The sequence below is a fragment of the Pagrus pagrus genome (genome assembly GCF_965226575.1).
Source record: "Pagrus pagrus genome assembly, chromosome: 19".
NCBI lineage: Eukaryota > Metazoa > Chordata > Actinopteri > Spariformes > Sparidae > Pagrus > Pagrus pagrus.
Genome location: NC_140203.1, coordinates 5,692,409 through 5,718,518, shown reverse-complemented (window position 1 = coordinate 5,718,518; position 26,110 = coordinate 5,692,409). Strand labels below are relative to the sequence as shown.

The 26,110-nt window shown below is 39.4% G+C and overlaps 1 protein-coding gene across 4 annotated transcripts; it reads left to right on the top strand.

Moving 5' to 3' along the window:
* The first annotated feature begins 289 nt into the window (after window positions 1-289).
* On the top strand, window positions 290-25,655 carry tnpo1 (transportin 1). 4 transcript variants are annotated; one of them, XM_084382436.1, is made up of 25 exons: window positions 290-429; window positions 566-682; window positions 2,684-2,759; window positions 3,316-3,465; window positions 4,094-4,200; window positions 11,202-11,335; window positions 11,927-12,008; window positions 12,803-12,925; window positions 13,707-13,825; window positions 14,175-14,235; window positions 14,804-14,975; window positions 15,213-15,365; window positions 15,453-15,678; window positions 15,862-16,033; window positions 16,457-16,543; window positions 16,674-16,781; window positions 17,591-17,749; window positions 17,841-17,928; window positions 18,015-18,113; window positions 18,219-18,314; window positions 20,135-20,210; window positions 21,114-21,213; window positions 21,307-21,381; window positions 21,647-21,786; window positions 22,532-25,655. In XM_084382436.1, the coding sequence occupies exons 2-24, from the start codon at window positions 578-580 to the stop codon at window positions 21,752-21,754; spliced, it is 2,676 nt and encodes an 891-aa protein (XP_084238562.1). In that variant the 5' UTR covers window positions 290-429; window positions 566-577; the 3' UTR covers window positions 21,755-21,786; window positions 22,532-25,655. The 4 variants fall into 4 exon arrangements, 3 of the variants coding, with proteins under 3 accessions (XP_084238562.1, XP_084238561.1, XP_084238560.1); XM_084382435.1 differs by having other exon boundaries at window positions 569-682; window positions 18,015-18,314; XM_084382434.1 differs by having other exon boundaries at window positions 18,015-18,314.
* The last annotated feature ends 455 nt before the right edge of the window (window positions 25,656-26,110 follow it).

Here is a 26,110-nt window from a genome sequence, read left to right as displayed (position 1 = left end):
GTCAATTAATATTTTTTTCTTTTATTGTGTATTACTGTAATAAACATAGTATATGTAAGATATGTAAATGTATGTTTAAAAAACCCAAACCCCAAAGAAGTAAAAAAAATAATAATAATAATTAAAAATTCAATACGATATTTGTAGACTATTTTGATAAATTCAACCCATGACCTGTAAATGATAATATGGTGATCCGTGAACACGTCTGGCTAACACTGGTCTCGCACTAGGACCGCTCAGCCGTGTGTCAGCTGACGAGGGCAGCCACATATATGCGTCGCGAGCCTGTATGGCCCGCAGCTTTTTCAGCTTGTTGCGAAAACGGATGTTCCTGCCGTGACAGGCCCATGTCTGAAAACCCAGACAGACGGTCACATTTCACCAGAAAGTCCGCTTCACTCGAGTACGTCGGCGTAGAGAAAACAGGTAAAACGCCTCTTTGTGTCTAGAACTGGCTTACGAGCCCAGCTAATGTCACGTTAACGTCTCCTTGTCCCCGCGGGGTTACGTGTTAGCGAGCCGTTTGATGTGTTAGCCAGTGTTATTTCTTTATCCGCAACAGCAGCAGAGCAAGATGGAGTGTGAGTGGAAGCCAGACGAGCAAGGACTTCAACAAATTTTACAGCTGCTGAAAGAGTCTCAGTCGCCAGACACGTCCACGCAGAGATCCGTCCAGCAAGTATCCTTTTTTTCGCTGAGGCAGACATGGATGTTGTTAGGTTAATAATGTCAGGTAGACTCAACAGGCTAGCTAGCTAACACTAGCCGAGGTGGGTACCGTTATAAGCAGGTACGCAGGTGCTGCTGACCGCTTGGTGCTTATTGTCTTTAACAAGCTCAACGTGCTGCTAGCTAAGCAGGCCGTGCCGTGCTGGATAACTCATGTCTAACCCATTTATAACGCTGGAAACTGGTCTATTATGTCGAGGTTAATATCACAGTTAATACCAAACGTCGCATGTACCGGTAAGCTTGATCCAGCAGTTAATCGCCTCCATACACACCCTCACTTTGCATTATTATGCTCCATCAAACTTAATTAAGTTAACGGCCAATTCATGCTGCACTCATGTGTATCATCCTCAAGCTAATCTTCTGACAATACCGGACAGAGTGCTGTTCGGTTTAGCTTGAAATGAGGTTATAGCTAAATATTATATTAATGTTACACTTCAGTAGTGCGTGTTTTTACAGGTGAAATGTAAAATCAAGCAGAGGATTGTTTTTAAAAACCTGTTTAATGATGATGTAATGAAAATTGTGCTAATCATGGTAGAAAAGTGTTGTCATATTGGCTTTAATCATCTCTCTATTAACAAAACATTAGTCTCCTAATAAAACTAATTATGTCTGGGTGTTTAGTCAGTCTGTGTGAGCATATAGCTAAACATTATGTTCATTCGACATTATATGGTTTCACATGTGAAACAAGACAGTTGTCTATACAATCCTTTGTATTGTAATAATCATATAATAAATAATCTATTAATGATGTAGGAAACGTGTTATCTAATTGACATTAGAACATCAGTCTAAAAATGCCAGGGAATTAAAATGCAATTTACACACTTGACTTTTGTGTAAAGATCAAGATATAAAAGCATGAAATTACTAATAAATTAAATATTTGCTAAATGCACCAGCATGCAAAATTGTACAGTTCTCTGAGGACAGTGAAAAAATAGTAGAGCCTGACTGATAGTTGATTTTTTTGGGGGCTGATAGTGACATTAGGTAGTTAAAAAAAAAATCTGATACCAATATATCGGCCGATTTACATACATTTTTTGCAGTGAATCCTCAACACACTAGTGACAAAGGTCTTAACAGAGGCAGTACTTACATACATCAGTGAATTGAAACTGTAAACTTCACTGGGAATTTCCATAAATATAAATTACTTCAGGCATTTTTTTTCTGAATTATAATCTCTAAAAATAAAAATGTTCATATCGTTGATAGGCCAGTATAGGCCAATAATGTCAGCCAATAGATATTTTGGTCATGCTTGAACAAAAAGTGTATTGTTCTACTGTAAAACGTCCTTCACTTATTAGATATCTTTGTCACACGTGTTTGATAACCACATGTGAGAGATCATTGCCAAAAATGTGTGTACAGAAAGATATTGACCGATATATCACTTTTGGATTTTTTTACCCCCGAATGATGGTGTCAGCTTCGATCCCAAAAAGCCATCATTGGTTCGAGCTCTAATTTAAGTGCATTATAAATCTGACCTATAGCTTCTGTGCAACACTATTTTGTACAAGTCACCACATACTTTTACACAAGAAAACAATTGTTAACTAATGCTCCATGCTGTCTGCTTGCATGCTGATCCTAAATGATTTACTTATGTAATGCTTCATATGCACTGCATCACCGACTCACAGACGAGCTGCTGTTGTATCCCTAAATACGTCATCTGGCTGGGGACATGCAGTATATAGTCATATGATATATTAACGAACCCCTACAAATGTACACATACACACAGCTATACTGTTACATTACACCACCAATTGGGCACACAAACTTCTGCTCTTTCTGCATTTCTTCAGACGAAAGAAATGCAATTATAACCATGTAACAGATTTTGGTGCTAATGTACTCACACCCTTTTAACACGCTCTACATCCAGTTAGCACCAGTTGTCTTCCTCAACCACCTTTCCCAGAGACTTGAGCAGCTCAACCAGTACCCAGACTTCAACAACTATTTGATATTTGTTCTGACAAAGTTAAAATCGGAAGGTAAGCTCCCATTCTGTCTGTCTCTGTCTGTCGTTTTGTCGTATGTGTACCGTGTTCCTCGATCATCAGATGGTAGCCGACAGAGTGAACATGTTATATTTATGTAACCGCTCAGTGACAGGTCTGTTTGGCCATGACTCGGCTGACCCGATGGCATCTTTGCCGCAGATGATGTGGCACTCAGAATATGGGTCACTCTAATTTTAAACCTAATTCCTGGCACCGCTCTTCTCTTGGCTTGACTGTCTGACCGAAATGTTAAGTGGTGTTAAGATATTGCTCTTAGCTGAGATGCAACAAGCCACAATTATTTAGAAATTAAGATAATGATAAGTCTTTTATTTAGTCTATTAGTTACCTATTTTTATATAATATATGTTGTTTTAAATAGTTTTTTTGTTTGTATATAAATAGTATGAATGAATGCAATAAAATCCTGTGAGTAGTTAAGGAGCAAGTTACCAGCCCTCACGACACAGTAACCTTTGTCCTGACTCCACCAGTGTATTTGTGCTCAGATAAAATTCATTTATCTGTCTTTTCTCCGCCCACCAAGATGAACCCACGCGCTCCCTGAGTGGGCTGATACTGAAGAACAATGTGAAAGCCCACTATCAGAACTTCCCTAATGGCGTGTCAGATTTCATCAAGAGCGAGTGCCTCCAAAACATCGGAGACTCGTCTCCCCTCATCCGGGCCACTGTGGGTAAGTTGCCTCCTGTGGGTCCACTGAATGTGATGGCTAGCTTTTCAGCTGCCACGTGAAGTGTTCAGCCACCATGACTCGCCTGTTCTTGTCCCTAGTGCTGTGCTGTAGGACTTTTTTTGTGATGTACTTTGCATTATTTGTCTGCTGTTGTTCTCTGGTGGTGCAGATTGGCTTATTTGAATATATCAGATTTTATTAGTAGTTGCAGTAGATACAGACAAACCAGGTTAGCAGCTCTACAATTCTCTGTCAAATACTATCCTTCAATCTGGCCCCAGTTACTCACTGTTTTAATTGCTGCATTCAGTTTTACATGTGATGAACAAAACAAACATGCTGCATAACCAGTAAAACCACGCAGCCATTCTACCTTTCTTAAAACGATTTGTTTTCTATATTAAATTGATAAAATTTAGTTTTTGTGACATTGCTAACTGAATACATATCTGTACGAAGCATACCCGTTCATATGTTATTAATAAGTAAATCGAGATGTTGAACATCTGCATTTGATTAATTTGTTTATGTTCTTAGATTTGTTTTGATCAGTATGAAAGCTGTGTGTGTGCATTCTTGATAGTCTTGCCACGCCAGTGTAACTGATAGTAAATCTTCTCCATGACAGGGATCCTCATCACCACCATCGCCTCCAAGGGAGAGCTACAAAACTGGCCAGAGCTTCTGCCTAAACTCTGCCTGCTGTTGGATTCTGAGGACTACAACACATGTGAGGTGAGGATGAACGCAGGAGATGTAGCTGGGATGTTGGCGATGATTGTGGGACTTGATTTTCTGCTAATTATTCAGCAGCTGCTTTATGGAGGGGTATCTTTTAGTCTCCATTCAGACTTCGGTTTTAGATTTTAATATTATTTAAAAAATCACATTGTAATAATAGCAATATTCTGCCTTGTTGACATAATGACATACTGTTACTCACAGCAACAAAAAGGCTGAAAGGGAAAGTTGGTTTCAAACAGGGGAGCGACTTCACTCATGTGGAAGTGTTTTGGATTAAAAAGATCATATGTACAACAAATTACGGTAAAATTAAAGAAGTGCAAGAAGACTGTAAGAAACAAACGGAGGTAATAAAACAAACTTATTTCATCTCCTTAAGCAGGGAAGCACCCAGTTGAATACAAGGTGAGCCAGAAATCCTGCAAGGAGCGTATAGATACGATATACCCTTGATAGGCCAGTGTCAGCTCTGAATTCTGTTTGCCACCAGATTGTTGATAAAGAACAACAGATATTGTGACTTCTAAACCAAAGAGATTTCCCAGTATTTTGTCATACCATCAAGAATTTTATTGCAAAAATACCATGAAATGTTATGATATTATTTTCGTCCATATCGCCCTACCCTAATCCAGACATGAATGCTTGTCTGTGGCACAGAAGATCTTATAAAATTGGATTAGAGAAATGCCATAGCATCAACAAAAATCTGCAATTCTGTCATAACATGAGAGATGACATTTGCATGTATCCAACAGTTTCTGCATCAGAGATATTCGATGACATTTGAAATCTGAAATAAATAAAACAACTTATGATAATGCTAACTAACATGGATATAAAATTGAACTGAATGCTGCTAGATGTATTCATGTTTTTCTCGCCCTAAAGGGAACTGTCAGGATTTGTCCACATTTGAATGCTAAAAAATGCATAAGTTTGACTACGATGCCTCCCGAATCCAAAACAGCTTAATCGGCAAGCTTTAAACCCAAAAATGAACTGGGAATGGCAAAACCAGTATCTGTATGGCAGCATCTTTTAAGGATTACAGTTGGCTTTATTTGGATATGTCGATAAAGAAATGTCTGTATAATTTGTTCAGCAGTAGCTTTTTGTCATAGCTGTCTGCAAGTGTGTGTGTGTCTGTGTGTGTGTGTGTGTGTGTGAGGGAGGGATTAAGCGCACAAACATTTGTGATCATATGTCATTGCACACTTTGAGCCTTAAGTAAGCATGTCTGGGCACACAGCGCTGGCTGCACGTCTGTTTTTTTGTTTATTTATTTATGGGGGAGAGGAAGGGTAGCTGGGTCAGCCATAAAGCAGCATCTGGATAGCATCCTGCTGGCCAGATGAGCGAAAGGCCGTCTCACAGCTGGAGCGGCAGCCACAACTACAGATTATTCAACGTGGAATCAGTTATTCTCTTTCTATCCTTTTTACCAGAAAACCATTATGACCTCATTTTCTGACTCGACGCACAACATCTCCTGGAATAGCTTAAATGATGTGCATCTGAGCAAAAACAACATAGTGTTGTTCTGTTTTATACTACAAGTATGTCTTTTTCTCTATAGTCCATTATTGTAATTTTTTTAAATTTCTTATTGCTCTACAGCATAATATTTATAATGAGCTCTTTAGAACTGCCACAATTAATAGATTCCTTTTCAACAAATAAATTAATCACCAGCTATTTTGATAATGAATCAATGGAGGAAAAAAAGTCAATATTTTCTCATTTAAGCTTCTTAAATTAGATTCTTTACTCCTCTGTGGCAGTAAACTAAATATCTTTAAATTGTGGACAAAACAAGACAATTGAGGACGTCATCTTTGGCTTTTGGAAACACAAGCAGCCACTAAATGAGCCACTTAATTTCTCTTAATTTGTGTGTCTACATAGCTTGTGTGATTGTTTTCAAATTCTTATGTTTGTTTCTTATTTAATGCCTGCATTGTATTTTTATGTTCAGGAAAAGAAAATAATCCTTAGAAGTGCTTGATGTCATCAGTTTATGATGATATCGGCACCACTAAAATTACTACACAGTAGCTTATAGTGGATGTTGGAAGCATCTGATCTGTGTAATGGTGCCGCACCCATACTTAGGCACATATAAACTCCCTTCTCGTTAATATGCTGTCTGCTGCGTGTGCCTGTGACATCAGCCGCAATAGGGAAGTTGGATATATTACATTAGAGCACATGCAAAGATTAAGTAGCATGTTAAACTGTCATGCTAAATTCTGCTGCGTTGAAGGGCATTTCAAATGTGTGCTGGCAGGATTACTCACCACCCCTTGCAGCAAGAATGTTCACATGATTTTCACTGAGCTGCACTATCTGAAATTTAAGGAAGAGGTGTGACAGAAAAAAAAATGGCTCCCCCTGTAACACCACAGCCCGTCCCGCTTATTAAGCTCATTCAAGATGCTGCGATTTAGGTCAGCTATTTACTGCGGAGGATCTTGAAGTGTATGTGTGTACAAGGCTTACAGCGACCAAAAGTAGCAACTCCTCATAAGACTCACTATGATTTTGAAAAGCAGCTTGGAGGCTGGAAAGCTTCTTAGTGTCTGATGTTGAAGATGGTTAAGTTTGTGCTGGATGACAAAAATGTCTTCTAATCTCGTGCTAAAGGTTGCAAAATATTTATTTAAAAGCTTTACGTGTTTTTGGCTATTGATTGCCATGTTTATGTCTAGTGTTGTCAGCTAGGGAAGCAAAGGTATTTTTGCACTGCCGTTTTCATGCTTTTTCCATTAACTGTTTTTGATACTATTAAAGTCTGAGCCACCAGTATTTTCAGTCGTGTTTAAATGAATGTGATTAATTTTCCCGCTAATGTTGATGGAAGAAATGGTATTTGATTTAAACTGTTAAAAGAGATCACCTTGTTGTTTTAAAGGGGCAATAAATATAAGTTATGCCGTTCTTTAGCACAAAACAACTGCAGTTTACGTGCAGGGAATCAAAGGGTTGTCAGTACTGAGATTTCTTCTAGATTTCCATAATCATCTATGTTATGTGTGATTATACTGCCCCTGTTTACTTGTGACATTTTTGTCAGGTAAAACTAGGGCTGAATGATATAGCAAAAGAAAAAAAATCATATATGAGTCACGATTTCTGTGATAATGGTAATTTTTGCATTACATTTGCACTGAAAAATATTTCCATTACGAAATGAGAATATGAAATGTTGGCTGAGTCATCTCTGTAGCGCCGCAGTGCATCTTAATAGTATGTTGTGAGACATTTTAATCAAAAAGAATAACTGCTCCTGCGTTTTTGATATTGCACTTGGCCTTATTGCAATTTTTGTAATACTTAGTGCCATGTTCCACCTAGGACTGAACATTTAATCTGAGGTCTGCGGCACTTTTTCTCAAAGGTTTCATCTTGATCTATTGTGGCTTGTATTATACATCATTTGTACAATGCTTTGCACCAGAGCTAAAGGAATAAATATAATGTGAGGAGAATTTACAAATGCACTGAGATTTTAGCAGACTTAATGTCATTTGATGTGGACAATTAGTGCTAGTTTTCATTTAGAATTTTCTTTTTAAATGGATGCCATTGTCTGCAGATGTGCACCAACTAGGATGATTACTGTCTCCTCTACAGCAGACCTTGTTAATGTACTAGAGACGGCAAATGAACATGTCGTGCGAAACTCATTTTTGAAGGTGTTGACTGTTGCCATAGAGACGTCTAAATCACCCACACCATTACTGCCACCTGCACTTTGATATCTATTTTGGGGATACATTTGGTGGCTGCCAGTGTACAGTTTCTGAGCTGTATGCACTTTGTAATCCAAGCAATGAAAACCATGTGTGATTACATGTTGGCCTTGGGCCATTTGATCAGGCTACATCAGTAAATCTTTGCAAGGTGATCCTCATCAGTCTGTTACTGAATTCTCTCTCACCCACACTAAGCTGATGTTTGGCAGAAAAAGAGCTTGCATAGTAGCTGTAAGCTTTCCGTAATGTGTTTGGGTAATTCATTGTCTTCTTTATATAACCTTTTTTAATAGTTGTCAATATATACAGCACTAGGACATGCATTTCTATAATATAGAAATGACTTTAACTAGGGCTGCAACTGACAATTGTTTTCATTCTTGTTTCTTCTGCTGATTATTTTAACAATTAATTGGTCTCTTGTTTAGTTTCAAAAGAATTAAAACTGTGAAAATTGCTCATTACAATTTCCCAGAACCCTGTGACTTCAAATTGCTTTTTTTGTTTTATCAAAAGTCCAAAACCCAAGTACTCATAATTTTTCATCAAAAATGACAAAGAAAAGCAACAAATCCTCACAATTAAGAATTTAGAACCAGTAAATGTTTGACATTTTTGTTTGAAAAATGACTGAAATGATTACTTGATTGTCAAAATAGTTGGCAGGTAACTAACCACCAGTCTATAGCCATGCTAACATCAGGAGATGCAGCTGTACCATTGGTTCTGTCTTGTGGTTTAAGAGCAGCAGTTGGCGGAAGATCCCCCTGTGCAGCCACACTGTACCCCTCTCTGCACGCGCTATTAAAAGACACGAGCAGGTGTATTGGATGCCAAGTGTGATGATGGCTTTATATAGATTTTGCCTGCAAGCAGTTCTACTGTTTTGATAAACGGCAGTTAGAGAGTTGTTGCGATGGCGTTGTGAGGGTCAAGTTGAGGGCCGACAACCGTGTATGAAAATGTTTAGTCACCTCGGCGCTTATTTGTATCCGTCTGAGTCTGAAAGAGCTGTTCAGTTGACTACATGCATACCTCTCTTTGCCCTGGCTTGCTGTTATCTGTCATGACATATATTCTCGCGTCTAATGACCTTCCATAGCAGAACTCGAAGGGAGGATTACACTTTAGGAATCACTGGAATGCATGAAGGCCACTCCCATTTCTTTGCCCTTCTCTGTTGACACACCACAGTGGTAGCGGTCTCAAGTTGTGCTCCGCACATTATCACATGGTCATCACAAGTAATGATTGAGCTACATTTCAGCATCTGATGCGGCATGATTTATTCATTAATTTGACAAAAAGCATAAATGTTAATGGGCTTATATTGTTGATTTATCTGATGATTTAGTTTCTTACTGTGTCTACAGTTTAGAAGCTGGAACAACCAGCTTTTTAGCATTTTTGCTTGAATAATGACAGCTTAATCAGTGATCAAGATAATTCCCAATTAATTTTGCTATCATCGGCTATGCAATTAATAATTTCAACTCAATTTCCACAGTTATCTGACAGAAGTCTGTAGACAATTAAGTCAGCTAAATCTGGCATCATTCATGTTCATAAGTCCATTAAAGCTTGTGCTATTCAGCGACATCATGTCTACATCTCATATTTTAATCTAAACCTCAACAGCAGTAAGTCTACACTTTAAATCCCCAAAGTGTCATGTATATTGTTTGTTTCACCCAAAAGCTCTATAAGGAAATCTTCTGTTCGGGCTCTGAAACAGTGATGTTATTGTCTTGTTCATGTCACACTCCCCTGCAAGGTGAAAGTGACTCATCTGTATTCTAATGAGTTGCACTTGGTCTCCTCCTGTTTGTGACCTTGACACAGTCGCAGCCTCGCCCTCCTCGTCTCATCGCATCCCTTTTGGCTCCTTCGTGTTTTGTTTTTTTTTGTTTTTTTTTGAGACTGTTCTGTATCTGTCATCTCAAAGGAATGCTGGCATGGGAGCGGTTTCCATGGCAACACGTTTCAGACAGCGTCAGTATCCATGCTGCGCTTTTCTGTATCTGCCTTTCTGTGAGAGATGCTGAAGTCTGCAGCATACTGTGAACATGCATACTAACCATCAGTCGAGCAGCTAGTATGAAGAGAGAGGGGCGGGTGTGATTGTGTGTGTTCATGTGTGTGTTCATGTGTGTGTGCATGTGTGTGTGCGTGTGTGTGTGTGTGTGTGTGTGTGTGTGTGTGTGTGTGTGTGTGTGTGTGTGTGTGTGTGTGACTGCTTGCCAACCGTTTGAAGGTTATTAGAGCAGAAGTGGATGAATCCTATTGAAGATCATGGATGAGCACATTTTTGAGTTGCAATCTGCAAAAACTGGAACGATATTCTCTATATGACCTTTACTTATGTAAACACATACTGTACCGTGTGATATTACACTTAGCCAATAAAATATGAACATATATGTACTATATGTTGAGATTGTTCTGCAAACATGTGATGTCAGAGAACAAAAGACGCTAAACAGAAACCTAAAGGCATTCCTCCTCCACATCCCCCGTCTGTAGCTGCAGTGAAACCTGTTCTGAGGTTGGGTGGGGGTTGAGCAAAAACGGAAGTTCCTTTTTAGAGATCTTTGAAATGGGGATGCGCAGTATTGGATTTTTACCAATATATGCACATATTTGTTTCCCCCACCTATTTGCAGAGAATATCAAGTCTCTCCTGGAGTGGAATAAACGTATCGCCATGCCCGCTCGCTCTCGTCGCAATGGCCTACTGGCAGATGTAGACCAGAGTGCAGCCCGGGACTGGGACTTCTGTCTGAACCCGGTCAAGTCAGAGCGAGTAGTAACCTAGCCCGACCCGAACTCGACAGGCGTTCTCTTCCTGCCAGTTTACATTAATGTGACGAGACAAGACTGTGTATCATCTCAATTGCAACGACTCTCTGTGCTTCCATGCCGATTTGTCAGGGTGTTTTTTTTATAGCTGGAATATGAATGAGCAAAGTGATAGTGACTTTCTTTCTACAGTTGCATTTCTAGTATAGATAAAATGGCAAAGAAAAAGCAGTGGATTTGTTAGTTAAGCAGTGCGTTTTAATTTTAAGGTCATGCAGTTGTTACCATGGTTACAGTTTGATTACCATAAAAAGTCATTGTTCCATGATCGTAGATCTAAAATTTTTACTTAATGTGAGTCGGACCATAACCTGAATGTGATATTTCATTATATTCATCTGTTGTTTTTTTTCCCCATTTTGTTTTGTCCCTCAGGGAGCGTTTGGGGCCCTGCAGAAGATCTGTGAGGACTCTGCTGAGATCCTGGACAGTGACATGCTGGACCGTCCTCTGAACATCATGATCCCCAAGTTCTTACAATTTTTCAAGCACAGCAGCCCAAAGATTAGGTACAACATTTTCTTACTATAATTATGCTTTTTCGTTGACTATAAATTACATCAAACCTGTTTGTTAGTTTGAGTCTTTCCAGTACTGCTTCCTTGGTTTTGAAGATTGATGTCATTTCAATTAAAGAGTTCACTATACTTACTTATTGATGATACATGGTCATTGGTTTACTTTACAGATTTTTCTGTCTGCTGCTTTCTAATGATATGAATTACAGCTTTAACATTTATTGTATTTTTTGCGTAAGATTATGACCTATTTAAATCTTTACATTTTAGCCCCACCTTCCCCTTTCCTATGATTCAGAACATTTTTATCTGCAACATATCTTGACTCATAAATGAATCATCCCCTAGTCAGTGTGTTTTATTCATGTAACAAAACAGACTAAAGGTCATATAATTGTACGGTTGAAATATCAGCCTGTCGTAATGCAACAGGCCTGTTGAAAGAAGACAACAGTTCCTCATAATTGTAGGTCAGATCAATGGCGACATAGCAAAGATGAAAACAGGGGCTGCTTTCATAGCGTGCGACATGTGAGGATGGAATGCTTGTGTTGCTCCTAACTGGTGGTTATTGTGTTGCAGGTCTCATGCCATCGCATGTGTTAATCAGTTCATCATCAGCAGGACTCAGGCTCTTATGCTGCACATCGACCCTTTCATCGAGGCAAGTCTGACTGCTCTTTGTTGTCTTGTCGTGTCACATAAATATGTACTATCTGAGAGACAGATGGTCTGTCTCCAGTGAGGATGACCTCCCTCCCTCAGGTCAATATCTCTCTCTAAGTAATTACTGCACAGACAGTTTGTCTGTGGTTTACCTCTCAACTTGTTGCTTTTGATTCCCTTTTAAAATCATTAAAAGCCCAAAGTCATGATTGTTTTTTCTGAGCTTTTAAATCAGTTTTAAGAATCAAGTATTGAGTTAATCTCCTGTTTGTGTTCTATATATATGTTCAGGGCTTGCAAAGAGAGATACAGAACCTTTACTGAAAATAAAATGCTAGTTTGATATTTTACACAGGCTAACGTTTGCTTATAATATTGTAACAAAATACCAGGAGGTTTTATGCTTTTAATAGCAACATGTACCACACTTAAGGTCAAGCAGGTAATAAAGTGGAGAGAGAGTGAAATACACAGTAGCAGAACAGCTACAGAGATAAGATTTCTACGGTAATGCCACATGGACACTTGTTACAAAACTCAAAGCAAAATACATTCAGAAAGTACATTCAAAAACAGAACATTTAGTAAAATGTTGGCCCAAGATTGGAACTGGTCTTTGTACGTATATCACAAGAAAATATACTGTGATATATTATTGCATTGACTTTGTCCCCAGCATTCTTTTTTCTTCTTGATTTTACATGCCATGCAGTTATTATTATTATTGTTGGTAGTTGTTGTTTCACACTGTGCTAAGAGGATATTTGACCTTGGTCTTTTTGTCCTCTGTAGAACCTGTTTGCGCTGGCGACAGATGAGGAACCAGAAGTGAGGAAGAATGTGTGCAGAGCTCTCGTCATGCTACTGGAAGTTCGCCTGGACCGTCTCCTGCCACACATGCATAACATCATAGAGGTGAGTGAGTTTAGAGGGTTACAGGGTGTAGTGTTGTCAACATACTGGAATTTTTAACTTTGATGCAATACATTGAAAAATATCAATATTCAGTACCATGTTCCATACTACGGGAACGTGGGGGTGGATTTTTAAGGCTTAGCTCAATACTGGTGCAATGTTGAAGAATGAATACATGTATTTGTCTTAAAAGTCTTTTGATATTTTTCTTATTGTCAACCATTCTCATAAAAGAAAATAATGACTTAATCCTTCAAACAAAATTTGTCTGTCTTGCTGAAGACTGATACAGTATATCCCTTTGTGCCATAAACCGCCATTGTTGTCCATAAACAGCTAAAAACACATCAGTGAGCCACACTGTTGTCCTGGATGTCTTCATGTTCCTTTATGATGAACACAAGTGCTGTAGTTTAGTAATGAATCGCTCCCATAAAAAAAATTGTGCCATAAATTATTAGACATCTTTGATTAGGCGACTAGTCAATGAAATGTTGCCACCTTCACTAGTTAAACCTATTATTATTTTATTAATGTAAATGGACTTAGTAGCAAAGTTAGAAAGTGTTGAGAGACAGATGCACTGTTTGTTTGGTTCTTTCATGGGATGTATTGAGAATAACAGAAATAAAATATCTCTTATTCTATGATATTAGACTCATCACACACTGATGACCCCCTGTGGATAGATGTTGTTATTGAGTGTCATATTTTAGAATGACATATTTGGTTTGTAAATTAAGAGCATAAGATTAAATTTCTCTTTTTAAATCTGTCTCAGTACATGCTGCAGAGGACTCAGGACCAAGATGAAAATGTTGCCTTGGAGGCCTGTGAGTTCTGGCTTACTCTGGCAGAGCAGCCGGTTTGTAAGGAGGTGCTGTGTGGACACCTCTCCCAGTAAGAACACACACACACACGGACACACACACACACACACGGACACACACACATACACAAATGTGCATACAGTACAGGCTGACACCCCGGTGCTAATATTGAAAGCTGTAGATTCATAGCAACCTTGGGAGTAAGTTAGTGCAAACCTTGTACCAGGATGTTATTCTTCTTCTTCACCTCAGGACGGCTGATTAAGAACCCTGGCCGTTGACCTCAGCTGTAACATCTGTCACCACACTGTCACATTAAACTGAGCCCACAGCAGGGATCAGATGTGAGCGATTGCCTACTGGCTGTGACCTATCCTTGCCCTTTGTTCTCATCATTTTTCCTCTTGCTTCCACTCCAGGCTCACTCCGGTGCTTGTCAATGGGATGAAGTACTCCGAGATTGACATTATCCTGCTCAAGGTCAGTTTATATAGCCCAATATTTGTACTTGCCAGTAAGACCATGAATTGCCCCATGACCCAGGGTGACTGTTTGATTAACCCATTTGTGCCAAAGACTAGATTTAGTTTGAAAAGGAAAAAATGCCGAAACATTTGTTCTAATTACTCTCAAGTCTTGAAATTTGGCACAGTATGTAAGAGTACAGCTTTGACATTTTTAGATCACATGAAAAATCACACTTTTATCAATGGTCAGAGTCAGGAGTTTAAAAAAAATGCTGATCTAGAGTTTGTCTTATTTAGAGAATATTTGTGGATATATGTTCCTATCTTTGATATTTAATTATTATGAGTTCATAGATACAAAGTATTTTATTTTGCTCCTTTTTGTTTTTTGAGATTTTTTCATACAATATTTAGTCTTTGGGAACATGGAAGCACTTTATGCACTTGACTGCAAGCATTTGTAGATGCTGGTATAAAATCATGCAGATTTTACTTGTATTCACTTTTACCGCCAATTTGTGTTTATTATAATAATAATCTGTATAATAATTTGTTTTTTCATCCCCCACATTCATCATCAGGGGGACATCGAGGAAGACGAAGCCATTCCAGACAATGAGCAGGACATCAGGCCGCGATTCCATCGCTCCCGCACAGTCGCCCAGCAGCATGAGGGCGACGGGATCGAGGATGACGAAGATGATGATGATGAATTGGATGATGATGATGATACTATCTCTGATTGGAACCTGCGTGAGTTCAGCGCCTGTGTAGATGGAGCTCTCTAGCTCTCCCACTGTCGCCTCTATATCATTATTAATGGCCCTTTTCATCATCTCCTGCTCTCTTTTAAAAAGAGCTAGGAACCATACAGTGTACTGATCACTTGTCTTGTGTGTGTATGTGTGTACTGTACCTGTAATGTCTGTATGTTTGTCCGCACACTTCTATGTTTGTATGTATGTCTCTTTGCGTTTCACCAAACATTAGGCAAGTGTTCAGCTGCAGCGTTGGACGTGTTGGCTAACGTTTTCAGGGACGACCTGTTGCTGCACATTCTGCCCCTCCTCAAAGAGCTGCTCTTCCATCCAGAGTGGGTAGTCAAAGAGTCTGGCATCCTAGTGCTGGGGGCTATAGCTGAAGGTAAGAAGGGAAAGAAAAAGAAGAAGTGTGGACAAAACGTAGGGAGTTCAGAGAATATGGAATCACTGTTTTTATCCGTATCTCCAGGCTGCATGCAGGGTATGATCCCATACCTGCCTGAGCTCATTCCTCATCTCGTCCAGTGTTTGTCTGATAAGAAAGCCCTGGTGCGCTCCATCACCTGCTGGACACTGAGCCGCTATGCCCACTGGGTTGTCAGCCAGCCGCCAGATACGTACCTAAAGCCTCTAATGACGGAGCTGCTCAAACGAATTCTGGATAGCAACAAGCGTGTGCAGGAGGCCGCTTGCAGGTGAGTAAGAAGTCATATAACGGCACATTAGGAATCCTGTAGTGCTATTTGACTGTTGCTATCCACACAATTTTTCCTTCGGGTGTTCAGATGCATCCAGATTTCTTCATGCCGTTCATAGCCACACATTGCCTACTGTATCATGTTTTCTTCCGTCTCCTCCTTTTGATCCCTCATGACCAGTGCCTTTGCCACTCTGGAGGAGGAGGCATGCACAGAGCTGGTGCCCTACCTGGCATTCATCCTGGACACACTGGTGTTTGCTTTCAGCAAGTACCAGCACAAGAATCTGCTCATTCTGTACGATGCCATAGGAACACTCGCAGACTCAGTAGGGCACCATCTCAATAAACCAGTAAGTAGAACAGAAACATGGACTCATTTTCACTTCACATTTTAGATTTACGCTTTCTTTCTCATTTTCAATTTTGTAGTGCTAGTTGGGGTGATGTTATAGTTATAAGCCCATCACCAGAAGGTAAACAAGAATCAGCAAATCCACAATGCTTCCTAGAGTTGTTTGAATGTATGTATGAATGGATTAACCCTCTGAAACCCAAGCAGTTTCCAGGCATTTTTTTAAGACGATAATTCCTGTTTTTATAGCTTCTGGCTACATATGGTGTAGTTTTGGCTTCTTTTGTTGTTCAAAACATGCCTTTTAAAGTTAGCTGCGGGTTTGGGGAACTTTTGGTGTTCTGGGGGTTAACTGAAGTTATCATACTACTTGTTGGATATTGTGCAAAGACTTGTAAATTTGATCTGTGTTATTTGTTAGGAGTACATCCAGATGTTGATGCCTCCACTGATTCAGAAGTGGAACCAGCTGAAAGATGAAGACAAAGATCTCTTCCCTTTATTAGAAGTGAGTCTCTTATGTGCAGTCACTGCCTACGCAAATTGTTAGGTCGACAGTGAGTCAGTTCGAGCTCTATGATAAGAACATTGTACAGACAGAACGCTGACTGTATCCACCCCCTGCCTGCCTTCCTTAGTGTCTGTCGTCAGTAGCCACTGCCCTGCAGAGTGGATTCCTGCCCTACTGCGAGCCTGTGTACCAACGCTGCGTCAACCTGGTTCAGAAGACCCTTGCTCAGGCCATGGTGAGTGTGTAGGACCCTTAAATATGTACACAAACAAACACGTACCAAAGGAGAAAATCTGAGCTGCTGAACCTCTACGTTCTTGACCCTACCTCCTGTACAGCCAGCCTTAACATTCAGCTGATTTAATTAATATGTTTCTATTGACAATGGATCAAATTAATGTGTTTCTTGAAAGGATTTGCTTGTGGTCACACAACCACAGAGAATAATCACCTGACTCTCAGCTCTATGGAGCTTTTAAGCCTCTTTCAGCTCATTGTTTTGCTTTCATGACTCACAACTTAACTGTTTTGTTCAGTCTTGCACTCCCATCAATCTCCTTTCCGGATAAACCTGCTGTACACTATCTGCCATGCACCAAACAGATAACAGAGACAGTTAGCAACTAGCTGGTGGACATGGTGGAGCATTTAGCAACTAAAGAGCCAAATATTCCCTCAGGAATTTGTGGAGACAAATCTAAAGCTAAAAGGAGATCAGATATAAGACTCAGGCGGAGGCAAAAATGACCTCAAAATTCGAATGTTGCTTCGTGTCTATTGTATGCTAAGACCTTTGCCATATCATCTTGGTGAATATACTGAATGTCATGGTTGTGTTTACAGCTGCTGCACTGCCCTCAAGTGGCCAAACAAAACATGTACAGGTGTACAAAGAAACCTTTAGTCACAAACACAGTAGATGGATAATGTAGTTTCAGGATAAAGGGCTGACTTTTAACTTCATAACTTAGTAATTATAATTTAATTATTTAGCAGTTATTGAAGTTGATTTAATTGAACTCTCATCCTCTTTTCTTTTTCTAGCTTCATCAGTCACAGCCAGACCAGTACGAAGCCCCTGACAAAGACTTCATGATCGTGGCTTTGGATCTTCTCAGCGGACTTGCTGAGGGCTTGGGAGGCACCATTGAGCAGCTGGTTGCTCGAAGCAACATCCTCACGCTCATGTACCAGTGCATGCAGGTGAAGAGCTGTCAAACATGCCACTTATCTGATAAACTGATAAGGTCTGCTTGCATTGTTCACCTTTTTGTTGTTCTCTCCCTCTGTTCAGGATAAAATGCCAGAAGTGCGTCAGAGCTCTTTTGCTCTGCTGGGGGATCTGACCAAGGCGTGTTTCCAACACGTCAAACCCTGCATCGGTATGTACCCTGGCATTATCTGTGAAACACACTTTGTTAATATGTTGTTAGTCAGTTGCTAAATTGACTTGCTTTCCTTCTTCCAGCTGATTTTATGCCCATACTGGGTACAAATTTAAACCCAGAATTGATATCAGTGTGCAACAATGCAACATGGGCAATTGGAGAGATTTCTATACAAATGGGTGAGTGCTTCACAAATATTCCCAGTGTATATTTTGTTATCGCATCACAGAATAAACAGTCAACAGATTTCTTTCCATGGTTCCTTCCCGTTTCTACACCCTCAGGGCCTGAAATGCAGCCGTACATTGCCATGGTGCGACACCAGCTGGTGGAGATCATTAACAGACCCAATACCCCAAAGACTCTACTGGAGAACACAGGTACCACTCGGTGGCAGTGCTGAGCCAGCCAGCCAGCTTGCCACACACAGGGAGGTGCTCACACACTCAGGTCCATTCAGTCAGGATTCACCACACTCATTAGGGTGCCTGTCCTGCCCTTTAATCTCTACCCAAAAGCCCTTCCCAAGCCATGAGCCTTACAGGTTTCGCTGGTTTCACCAAAGCACGCAAAATATTTCAGCTATTGATTTGCAATCTGGCAGCCAGGCCTGTAAACGGAGATAAAAGAAAACGAAACCCTGGTGTGAAATTCTTGACACTCTTGAATCGAGCGAGCCATGTAAGTGCCCAGTCTTGGTATTAACTCATGCGGACTGACTGTGCACCATCAGGTGAGGTAGACTACTGGAAATGCAAAGATCAGGCAGCGTGTGAGATAGATAGGTAAGTTCACAGCCTCACATAGTTAGCTGTCAGACATTTTCTCAACACTTAAACAGTAACTGCTCATAAATGATTGAGAGAACACCTGAACTGACTAGAAGCAGGGCACCTTAGCCTAGAACATTAAAAAGAGAAGGTTACACTGTGCTCTTGCTTTTAGAAATCTAATTGGAAACATCAAACAGAGCATCTCATCAAAAACACGTATGCAAGGGTGAAGTGTAACCTGCCTAAATGAAAGAAAATCTAGGGACTGTAGATGTGTTCCTGTTTGTTTGCTGTCAGTTTATTTGTTGCTTTTATTTACTGTTCTTTAAATGTGGATGCATATCTGCCAATAGATGTTAAATGTTGTTAAGAATGGCCAATGTTTGATGCAGGATACATGATAATCGTAATAGTGTCATGCCAAGTTTCATTAGAATTTATTGATGTTTGCATTTGTTGCATGTTTGTAGTATATTAAATGAAAACACGAAACTGAACCAATGAATACAAAATTAATTGACAAAATCAGATGTTTTGGTCCTGTGTAACTCTCATGTTGGTTATAAGAGAACCAGTTTATCACTGGGACTAAATTTAAACGGGCAGCCATGTAACACCACCGTCAGTTAAAGGGTGGGAGTGGCAGTGAATTGTTGGAGAGTGCATGGCAACACTTTGCAGTTTGTCTTGGATCAGCTTATCCTGCACTGAACTTTATTCTAATGAGCATACCATCTGCTTTCTGCATGTGTCATTGGACTGTTCATAAATGCCTGTTTGTTAATGAGAATGTTGCATAGTTTTGTGTCTTTTAAACTTAGGTCCTCCCTCCTCTCTGCCTCATAAGAACCTGCTGTGCTGGATTCTAGTCTCCCTCCATGTAGTTGGCTTGGAGTAATCTGTCATTTCCTTTCAAAAGATAAAAAAAAAAAGACAACATTTCTGTTTCTTATGTAAAAATTAACATTTGTGAGTTTAAGGGAGAAATCTCTGTAAGCCCAAGTGAACTGCATACACATGATGCACCTTAGCTAGCCTGTGTCTTTCCATTGAGACCCACATTTTTAAAATCAAGCTAATGATTTCTAATCATAGATTTGGATGTTCGATCCATATGATTTCTGAAAGCAGATGCCATTGTTTGCCTTTTTCTATGAATGTCCTGTCAAAGTTGTCAATGTGTTCTCCCTTAAACGTGTTGTATGTTTTTTATTTTTTTTAGAGTGTCACATTTTACATTCCTCCCCCATGACTGAGGGGGCAGTGATAATCAACGCTAGTGAACTCTTCTATTTATTATCATACACAGATTCTGTTGATTTATGTCTCTGAGTTGTTTGTTTTTTCTTTATTTTTCTCCTCCCCTCCTCATTGCTCATGTCTTGGTTGGCGTTTGGTGGTGTGTAACCGTGATTGCGTTACCTTAGCAATAACAATTGGTCGTCTTGGTTACGTTTGTCCTCAAGAGGTGGCACCCATGCTACAGCAGTTTATAAGACCCTGGTGTGTATTATTCAATCTTTTATTTAATTCATCTTCTCTCTGCTTTTCCTCCTATCTTTCTCGTCTGTCTTCCTGTCGCTCCCTTTCTCTCCCCTGTTGCTCTCCTCTCCTCACTTTTCCTTCTCAAAAGAAGTCTTTTCAGTTGGTTTTGTTTTTTCTTATCAGTTTGTAATCATTGCCAACCATGTGACTAACCCTGTCCTCTTTTAGGTCCTACTTGTGATTTTTGTTTTTTGCCTCAGTAGCACCTTCATGTATTATACATTAATTTGTTTAATTTCTAGTCTTTTGTCATTGTTAATTGTCGCTAACCTAAAAGATGCATGGGATCAGATTTGTCGAATGCCTGCTGGTTCAACGACAGAGAAAGGATGCTGCAAAAGAGCATTCCTAAATCCCTTTCTCATTGAGTAGTCACCCCAGCTGCATGTGCCTGTCCCAAAAAAAACGACTCCAAACCTTCTCTAGTCGATCCTTCCAAAAAGTAATGTTATTTTCAAGGTGCTATAGATGAGGTTTTGCTCAACACACTGCTCATAGACAAAAAAAGTGAAGTCAATAGAGCTCGGAGAAGTTTTGTTAAAAGTAAAAATGTTTTGTTTTTATTTTAATCTGTTTTGTGTGCATGCTTGACTTGTTGTGGTTATCTCTCAGCTCATGATAGACACAATTTTCTCCTCACATAGATGTATACATAGTATATGTATTTACTGATAAGGAATACAAGTATTGATTATGATAAGAAAACACCTAAACACTACATTTGTATTAAAGATGGAAATAGGCTATAATATTATAGGTATTTGCAGTAGTCATTCATATAATAGTGCCAGTTTGTAGATTAAGTCTCTAAGCTTGTAACTTGATATGTCTGATGTTAAATCTGGTCGTCCCTGTTGTCAGGTGCACCTCTCTACGAAATATAAGAGACAATGAGGAGAAAGACTCTGCATTCAGAGGAATTTGCACTATGATCAGTGTAAATCCAGGTGGTGTAGTGCAGGTGAGGCCCAGCAATACGATTGGTAGCGTGGTCATTATGTTGTCACTTGCTCCCCAACTTGAAACGTTGCCTCACCTCTCTTCTCTGGAACAGGATTTTATATTCTTCTGTGACGCAGTGGCCTCCTGGGTAAATCCAAAGGATGATCTCAGAGACATGTTCTGCAAGGTAAACGCTGACAATTGCTGTTTTTAAATATAAGCTGCTAAATTGCACTGGATTTTTCAGCAAAATGAAATGACGGTTAAAACATATCCAACTTTAACCTCATGATTTTAGAAGAAGATTTGCTCACTCTCATCTGTTCTGTCCCCTTGTGGCCAAACAGAGGGATGGCAGTGTCTGATTATAAACTCGTCATGCACAAGATCTATTTTGAAAGGCAGCACCTCATTATAACTTGGTATGAAATTGTCCGGGTGTTTCGTTTCAGATCCTTCACGGGTTTAAGAACCAGGTGGGCGAGGAAAACTGGAGGCGCTTCTCAGATCAGTTCCCCATGCCACTGAAGGAACGGCTGGCAACCTTCTACGGGGTGTAACTGTTCCCACAGCAGTGTGCCTCATCACTGGGGTCAGTTTCTTCTCCGATATCATTAACTGTTCTAGAAAATACGTTGAAAAACGTGTTAGTTTCAGTCTTTGTTTATTTTATAAACACAGAATATATACATGCACATTTTTTGCAATGGTCCCTCTAATGTGGTTATTAAACACTTGTGAAAAAGACACATAGATCATTTCTTATGCATTATATATCTGTTTAAAAAAAGGTGTCATTATAGGCTCTTCTCGTTTATAACCTTAGAATCAGATTGATTCTTGGTTGAGCTTTAAATCTAAATATTTTACCCAATAGAATATTTCTATTTTATATCTGGGGACAATTTTCTTCGAAAGGTTGCAAGCACACTCCCAAACATAGTCTGACTTACAAAAATACATGTGTAACTTTTCTGTACTAACAAGGTTCTGAAATGTTGCAAATAAATGTATTTTTTCAATAGATATAGTTGTGGGAAGTATTTTTTCTGTTTTGACAATAGACATCCAGAATCAGGAACATCATGTTTAAAGGTGTAAATTTAAAATGAGTATCGAGTGGCCTGTTCCACTTTCTAATGTTGGTCCAACTGGACTTGGAACATATAGACAATAGAAAAATCCTCTTCCTCATTGAAAAAAAATCTACATAATGGTGAAGTTGTTTTTAGTAGCTGTGATTTTTGTTGCTCCAGTCGTCGATATAAAGGAACTGTTGCTGAATGGTTGTGTCACATTCTAATGAGGCCTCTCTCTCTCTCTCTCTCTCTGTGCAGGTCATTCACTACGGGAGACAACATAGGGAACCTCTTTTACCCAGGGAACATGTTACCCTTTACTAGGGGGGTAGGGTCTGCCTGCTGAGGGGAGGGAAGGGGTGTGGACCCCTCCCCGACCTGACGGACGGGGTGGGAGGGAGGTGGTAGCTGCGGCGCTCACTGCCCCCATGCACAGGCAACGGGGGGCAAAGGGGCTGGCAGAACAACCTTATCATGGGAGGAAAATTCATCCAATCACATCTCAATCAGAAAATGAAACCGATCACCTTTTTCTCTCCATTTTATTCCCCAAACATGTTGTTTTTATTTACCTGAACTACTGAAAAGAAATGTACGCAAGTATGGAGAAAAACTTTGCGAGCACTGACTCTTCCATTTGCTTAGATGAGGGGTTTGCACATGTTGAAAGGTTTGTGCAGTAAATGGTCTTCAGAGCTGACCTGCATTTATAATCATGTCAGCCAAGTAAATGGCATGTGTTAGCTCTCATCACAACTGAATTCCACCAGTAGAAGAAGAAGTTAAAGGTTTGTCAAGAGAAATATTCTCTTAATACAAAGATAGGTTCAAACTAAAGGATAGCAGCTGATGCTAAGAATGCATCTTATTGGATTTTATACTGCTGCATATCACCGAGAATAAGTTATCACCTTTAGAGTCATCAGATTATTTCCTATGTTTTAGCAGGGCAAAGGCTGTTAACTATGTCACTGGAGAGCACAAGATTTACGTTTAAAGAGCAGCTTTTCTGGGAATAGGTAGCATGCTTGTATCGTTGTGAAAAGCTGTGGAACATTAGTGATGTGTGTTGCATTTGACAGCTGTCATTGCCCTGTGATAAGGTTCTTCTTTGACCTTGTAATTTATCTATTTACAGTACTTTTGTTTCCTCTACCAGAGAATTACTACAGCAATCAGCTGTAACGTAGCATGACTGGGTTAACACGCCGAACTTAGGAAGTGTGTAAAAATCTTGGCTGTGATGTACCGTCGGAGTGAATCTCCCAGTTTGGTCTTGTGGGTGTGAATGTTGACGTGGACATTCATCAACAAGCATAGCGAAGCTTTAGATGCTTACAATCCTTTATATTGTCTGAGCCTCATGAAGGAGAAGTGAAGGAGAGACACCGTGACACGAATCCTGTCTTAGTGATTTTTGTGACTTTGGCTGTCAGAACCACGCAGTCCATCGGATGAATGTTGAATATGTTTATTTCTCAATGTACTGAAGTTTTCTTTGTTTTCCTTGGGTGTTTGGCTTCTTGTGCTAAAAGCATGATCTTGAGGATGACTGTATAATGTTTTGGGTGGTTGTGTATTGTGGGGTACTTGGATGCTTTCATCTCTTGCATGTTGGTGGCCCCTCACACCCCAACATATAGTGGGAAGAGGATTATGGGAGGGAGGGGAGCTTCAATTAAACTAAAGGTTTAACAAGTACATAGTAAACATTTATGTATCGCAACACTGGGACTTTTATAATTTCACATTTTCTTGCTGGAGTGTTCGCCCTAAACTTTTCCCCCATAGCTGGATGTATAGTTTTTAAATACTGTGAAACTACAACAATGTTATTGTCTCTGGTTGTTTTGCGCTGTTATATTTTATAAAGTGTGTAAGTGTTTAAGTTACAGATAGCCTGAATGTATTCCATGATGGGTTCAGAGAGATGGGATGATTTTTTTTTTTTCTTTTATTGTTTTGTTTTTTTATGCCCAGCCAGTCATTTTCCTCTGCTGGCCAGAGTAATAACTGCAGTATTTTAATGACATGCACTCAAAATTTAAATCGCAAAGTGCTTAAAATTAACAATGTAGCCAAACCCCTTAAGAATATGACCTTAGTGTTAATTGCTGCTAAAATGTATTTACCTAATGCAATAAGTCTCTTGATGCAACGGGGTGATTATTAGATTGTGAAAGTAGTTTAATGTGTTAGATAAACTTTCACAACATTAAATATGTAACAACACTCTTAGATTTAACATTAATAAGATAAACAGTGGTGAATTTAAGACATCATGGAATACAGAGGCAAAGACTTGTATGTGCCACATCATTTTGTGTTTTGATGTGATTTTGTCTGTCACATTCCAGCTGTTTGGCATGCAAATAACGGAGTAATCACGGCTTGATGGGGTGTGTGTTCACAGTCCTGTTATTCTTTCACTGAAAGAGTTTAGGTCTATAAAACACACACATAGAACACAGTCCCACCATTACTGTGCTGTATTTCTGACTCGACTGCTGCTATACATCGTAGTTGTGTTTCACTACTTGAATATGTGTTTTCTATGTGTTAACCTCAGGTCGTCTGTGTTCAGTGTTATTTGTTATCATTTCCCTAATGTGTATGCCTTTATGCATCTCCTCTCAACAACTAAAGATTAGTAAAACTATCGCCCTACATATTAGAAATGGATTACCGTGGGTGTAAATTGACATTAATGTTATTTGTGAAACACTGCTAGCTGTCAAATGTGATTTACAATTGCAAGGCAGGGGGGGAGAATAAAATGGTAACTTGCACATACTTAATGTGCTTTCTGTCAAAAGTGATTGTCATCAGACTACAGTAAATACTTAGTGTAATGTGTACACATTGCCTTGAGAGTAAATACTTTGAGGTTTTGTTGGTAGTTTGCAATAGATATACAGTATACTGTAGCTGGAGAAACAGGTAACGCCTAATTTAAAAGCAAAGAAATAGGTTGACAATTTATAAACATATTGTTACAAACATAATGTTTGACTTTCTATGAAGCTTTATTGAAAATTTGTATTTTATAAAGCACCCACCAATATTGAGGAATGTCTAGTCAAAGAACTCCTGTATTCTCATTTAGCCTTCGATCTTGATTAGACTATCTGCCTTCATCTTTTTTGCTAGTAAAAGCAAAAACATCATTTTGATAGACATGGTTTGATTTTTTCTTTTTTTTTAATGAGCTGCTGAATTTAAAAAAAAAAGTAATACTTTTGGGGCCACCAAATATTTTGGATCATGCAAAGAATCTATATTGTACTGTAGTAATTTTGTAATATTTGTAAGATGATATAGTGGATGTGACTGGTTACCATTGCTTGAATCTGTACATTGTTCCAATAAATTGTTTACATTATTACGGCCCTTTGTCTTGTGTTTTCTCAAGCTTTGCAGAGCATTTTTTCCTGCTGCACAATATTAACATGCAAGGAAACGGAGGAATGTAGAGACTCTGATGTTAAGTACCACATCTGTCAAGTCTTCCTGGTTACTGTCATCGCCTACATCTTTTATCAGTTCTGACGGTAGCTTGGCTCAGCTCACCTGACCGGCTTCAGATTCCAGTTTTTGATTTTTGTGTTGCATTTGACTTTGCATAGTTACTACGATGTGGATCTGCTCTTCCATTATAATCAAATGTTGCGTGATAGGTCTTCAACAGCCTGTAGCAAGGTGTTGCATTACCCAACCTCAAAAATGGAGCTAACCTAATGGACCAACTCATTTGTTTGCTCTTATCATTTAAAGGCATACATGTGAGGAGGTGACATCCTGTAACCACTGCAGGAATAACTTGAGTGCCCTAATCAT

What these genes read in the sequence shown, in the direction of transcription:
- tnpo1 (XM_084382435.1), top strand. Translation starts at nt 578, where the DNA reads ATGGAGTGTGAGTGGAAGCCAGACGAGCAAGGACTTCAACAAATTTTA. An exon ending in ACATCGACCCTTTCATCGAG is followed by an intron (nt 12,009 to 12,802) that starts GCAAGTCTGACT and finishes TGTCCTCTGTAG; the next exon opens with AACCTGTTTGCGCTGGCGAC. An exon ending in ATCTCTTCCCTTTATTAGAA is followed by an intron (nt 16,544 to 16,673) that starts GTGAGTCTCTTA and finishes TGCCTTCCTTAG; the next exon opens with TGTCTGTCGTCAGTAGCCAC.